Source organism: Triticum aestivum, chromosome 5D (assembly GCF_018294505.1).
Source record: "Triticum aestivum cultivar Chinese Spring chromosome 5D, IWGSC CS RefSeq v2.1, whole genome shotgun sequence".
Taxonomy (NCBI): domain Eukaryota; kingdom Viridiplantae; phylum Streptophyta; class Magnoliopsida; order Poales; family Poaceae; genus Triticum; species Triticum aestivum.
This window is the reverse complement of record NC_057808.1, coordinates 237,726,562-237,731,243: the sequence shown is the minus strand read 5'-3', so window position 1 is coordinate 237,731,243 and position 4,682 is coordinate 237,726,562. Positions and strand designations below refer to the sequence as shown.

Below are 4,682 nucleotides of genomic sequence, written 5' to 3'. Positions count from 1 at the left end.
TCTCATCCGATCACATCGCGTGGCATCAATGTGAGACGTGGCATGCTTTGAGAAGCTCTTAGATTAACCAGCTTAGATGACATGAGACGAGAAGAAAAGGAAAAAGAATTACACACTGGGATTTGGTCGATGGGGATGGTGAGCTAGTGGAATGCGACACTGGGTCCAAGCTGACAATGCACAACCCCATTGGCTAAGATGTCGAGTTAGCGAAAAGCCAACGACCTGATATATGGAGTGAAAGGTGAAAACGATGTTAAAGTAAATCAGTACATACATATCCACTAGAGGCAAAGCAATAAGATATGAGGTGAGTGGCCACCATGAAAAGATTGCTTTGACTGATGCAGAATGGACATCTCAGTCAAAATGACAAAATGACACTGAGCTGGCCAAAATGGTACTAATAATGTTGATCACATGAAGCAAGGGTTACCATGAAAATAAGCTGATTGAGCATTAGTACCTACTCTACCACTGTTGTGGTGACAAGATCTACGTAGCAATTAGTGATCAGAATGTTTTCTTTTCCTTTTCGACCAAATTTGAGCAGCTAAGCAGACCAAGAAGCACAAGAACTATAGCTAATTGGCATCATAACTCCTACTCTAATTAAGTAAGAAGACGTAGCAGAAATTAACAACAACACTGGATTAAGCTCTAGCGTGCATGGGGCGCCATGCCGACGCGGTGAGCAGGGTGAGGTCCTTCCAGCCGAGCTTGAGGGCGCCGTTCTCCTCCACCAGCGTGTAGCCGTCGGAGGGGAACATGCCGAGGAGCAGCGCGGCCTGCGCGGCGGCGCTGCCGGCGAGCGAGGCGGCGCCGAAGCCGGAGCGGGCGAGGCTGTCGCGCCAGCAGCCGAACTTGACGTCCCCGGTGCGCGACGGCCCGCCCACGGCCAGCACGTTGCGGATCTCCCGCGACAGCAGCTGCTGCTCCACGACGTGCCGCTCCGGGCTGTCCTCGCCGTAGCTGGCGTCCAGCGAGTCGAACAGCGCCGAGTAGTAGTGGATCGCCTCCACGAACCGCGCCAGGAACGACCCCGTGTGCCGCAGGTCCTGCTCCACCATCGTCACCACCTTGGGCGCCAACCTTGATATAAGATCATCGGTAATCCACCATTCTCAGGATCAGTACAGCAATTCATGCTACATGGATTACTAGTAGCAGATGACAGTGATTTCCGTCGGCTAAATATAGAATCAGCATGAGTGGCACTTGGAACGAGAAAGTTGGGACCTTTTTAGGATGAAAAGTTGGTCATGATGATGAGAACCTTTTAGTGATCCACAAACCAAATGGAAGAGAAATCTTTCCAACTTCTTGGATCGCCAAAGTTGAAACCTTTCTAGAGTAATCCTAAAAGGCCAAGCCGGCGGTCATAATGACAAACTTTTAGCGCCCCAAATAGCAGTTTTTTTAGTAGTACTACTACTTCATCTCCTGACCTTAAACCAAATCAACGCATTGTCATTGCTGCTTGCTTGATGTGTACTGTGGTACAATGTCACGGTGTCACATTGGTGGGGTAAGGAAATGCAGGCTGGAAAGTAGGCATGATTCCATGGTAGACTTGACAATGGAAGCAGCATGGCGTAGAGTAGGAGTAGCACAGCACACAGAAACAAAGGTAGAGGTAGAGTACAGTGGAGTGCTCCTACAGTACCTCTTGATGAGACACAGCGTGTTGGAGTCGGAGCCGGTGACGTCGTAGAGGGAATGGTGCAGCCAGTGGACGGCGACGGCCTCGCGCCGCGTGACGCCCAGCTTCTCCGGGTCAAGATTCCCGGCCTTGTCCGCCACGGGGCAGAACTCGAAAGGCAGGCCCAGCGTGTCGGCGAAATCGGACAGCCGCTTCCCGGTGGCCTCCAGGGCGTCCATGGAGGCGCCCAGCCCGGTCAGCCTCACCCTCGGCGGGCCGCCGGGCCGGGACGCCAGGATGTGGAACAGCCCCGGCCACTGGAGCCCCTGCATGATGTCCAGGTCGATGATGTGCACGCGCTCCTCCCGCTCGAACGCCTCCTGGATCGCCTGGTTCGCCGTGAAGTGGGAGAACTTCACCAGCGGGCTGATGCCGTTGAACACCTGGAACGCCGCGGCGACGCGGCCGTTCACCAACCGGGACGCCGCCGGGGAGGCGTGGGGCAGCGGCGCGTACAGGCCCAGGCAGGAGCTGACGAGGCGGGCCGACACGGCCTCCGCGAAGTAGGCGGCCACGCGCTGCGTGGAGGTGCCGAAGGGGGTGGCCAGCTCCGCGATCTCCAGCAGCGCCGTCTGGGCCTCGTCCAGGTTGTCGGCGTTCACCGACTCCGCGCACTGCAGGAGCAGCGTCAGCAGGTGCAGCCCCTCCTCGTCGCGCTGCTTCCGCCGCTGCCCCTCCTTCCGCTCCTTGACCGCCGCGGAGGCGGCCGCCGAGGCTGCCGCTGCGGCCGCCGCGGTTTCCTCCGCGGACGGTGGCTTGGGCGACTGCGGCGGGTTGTTGGGCTCCCGCTCCTCCTCGCGGCGCCGCTTGTCCGGGGGCGGGGGAGGGAGCGCCGCCATGGGCATTGGGGCGTTAGGGAGGAGAGCTTGCTGATGCTGATGCTGCTGCGGCGGGGCGGGGTCGGATGCGAGGAGGGACCGGAGGCGGAGCTCGAGGAGCGAGGCCAGCCCGGGGTTGCAGGGGTGGATGATCTCGCGGACGTTGTGGATGAGCTGCGCGACGGACACCCCGGCGCCGCTGCTCCCGATGATGTCCCGGATGATGCCGTCCACGAACGCCGTGGTGTTGGCCGCCTCGCCCGCCTGCGCCGGCGCGGCGGCTGCGGCGGCGACGTCCATGTGATCCACCTGCTGCTGCTGCTGGAGCTGGAACGGCGGAAGCAGCTGGGAGGGCAGCGCGGGCAGCTGCGCGGTCGCCGACGACAGGACGGGCGGTCCGGCGGTCATGTCCGACAGGTCGCCCGTGACGTGGCGCCGCGGCGGGGGCAGGTCCATGTCGGTGGCCGGGCGCTTGCGGACCATGGCGGCGGCGGCGGGTTCTTGCTCTTGGTGGTCTAGGAGGCGGAGGTGGAGGAGGAAGTCGGGAGGGCAGGGGAGCAGGTGGCAGTGGTGGGAGGAGGAGGAGGAGGAGGCGGTGGCATGTGAATAAGAGGAGCGGGGGGCGGAGGAGGAGGACGAGGGGAAGAGGAGGAGGGAGGAGGAGCCCATCTAGTAACGCCAAGGGGAAGCGGCCGGCGCGCGCATGGCGAGCGACCGGAGCGGGGCGGGGCGGGAGAGGTTGTGGATTCTACTGGGATGTTTATGTGCTTTGGCGCCGCGCGCGCGCTGGGCTGGCGGCTGTCGAGGCGAGCCGGGGCTGGGGTGGGGAGAGTGGAGTGGAGTAGTAAAGTGGAAGAAGCCGACGAGAGGGGAACAAGAGCGTGAGCACAACTGGTTAGGGAACATCGAGGATTCGAGGGCCAATTTATGGTTCATGACTCGTACTTCCTGCTGTGAGAGGAGAGGAGGATTTTGCCACTGGTCTCTGTGTTTTCGCTTTCTTTCTAGGTTCTGTCTAAGACACGTCTAAATATGACACAGTTATGTTACATCTAAACTGATTTTCATTCTCTTTTATGATTTTTTTGTCTTAGTTTTTTTTTTGTTGCTACATTATATATTTGTGGGAGTTTAGATGTGACATCCTTAAAAACATCTAGACGTGAATTAGACAAACTGTTTTTTTATCCTTTCACTTTTTGTTGTTGTGATTTGCTCCTGGCAATGCTTTCATCCACTGCTAATGATAATGTCCCAACACCATATGACAATGCAGGGGAATACAATGTGTGGTACGACCAGTGCCTGCATCCTCCCTTCCGGTTTATTAGTTGGGTGGGGCTAGATCCCAGTCTTGACACAATATATAAAAAAGAAAAAAGAAAGAAAATTTATTTCTTTGTTAAGTCTCAGTCGACTGAGATTTAGCAATCCGGTTATTGCTTCCCTCGTATTTTTGGTGAATTTTTCATCATAATAAATTCAACAAAGAAAATACAAATTATATATTGTAAAAATAGGACCCCCAATAACTCGGAAACGCCAGCTAGGGGCAGGATCGCTCAGAAGCCCCCTAGCACGACCCGCCAGCTAGCAGACCTTTTACTCCCAGCGTCATCCATACGCTAAAAAAACAGCCCAAAGAAAAAACACATGGCAAAAAATGCATATAAATTTTGACATGATGGCAAAAATAGTGTAAAAATTGACATGATGCATGCAAAAAAAATACTTGCTGCGATGCACGACAAGAGATTTTGCCAAGCATTACTAGAAAAAAATTGTACTTTGCGAAAGGCAGAAAAATTCCATGTCGATGAATGTAAAAAAAAGTGTTTAGAAAAGAATTTACAAGGTATATTAAAAAAAATCATGCTAAGTCCAATAAATTTGCCATGTTCCAAATAATAAAATTGCCATGGTGTAAAAAAACTACCATGCTCTAAATATAAAAATGTCATGCCCTGGAAAAAAGAAAAATTCCATCACTAAAATAATAATACTGCCATGTACTAAATAATAAAAAATTGCATGCTACATACACTAAAACTACCATGGTACAAACAAGAAAAAAAGTGCCATTCCAGCATAGTCATATAAACATGTCAAATTTTGTGGAAAAAAATCTTTTAAAAAAAAGCAAAATGTGTTTTGGGAAAAAC

General features: G+C 53.6%; 1 protein-coding gene across 1 annotated transcript; it reads right to left on the bottom strand.

Moving 5' to 3' along the window:
- Nucleotides 1–370: 370 nt before the first annotated feature.
- Nucleotides 371–3,418, bottom strand: LOC123120393 (protein SCARECROW 2-like). The gene is made up of 2 exons (XM_044540373.1): nt 1,667–3,418; nt 371–1,092 (listed from the first exon to the last, which is right to left on the bottom strand). Exons 1-2 carry the CDS (start codon nt 3,187–3,189, stop codon nt 654–656), a joined length of 1,962 nt encoding a protein of 653 aa, XP_044396308.1. The 5' UTR covers nt 3,190–3,418; the 3' UTR covers nt 371–653.
- Nucleotides 3,419–4,682: the final 1,264 nt, after the last annotated feature.

Excerpts from the sequence above, each read along its gene's own strand:
- LOC123120393 (XM_044540373.1), bottom strand. The coding sequence starts at position 3,189 with ATGGGCTCCTCCTCCCTCCTCCTCTTCCCCTCGTCCTCCTCCTCCGCC. Across the intron at positions 1,093-1,666 it reads ACGCTGTGTCTCATCAAGAG|GTTGGCGCCCAAGGTGGTGA; the intron begins GTACTGTAGGAG and ends TCTTATATCAAG.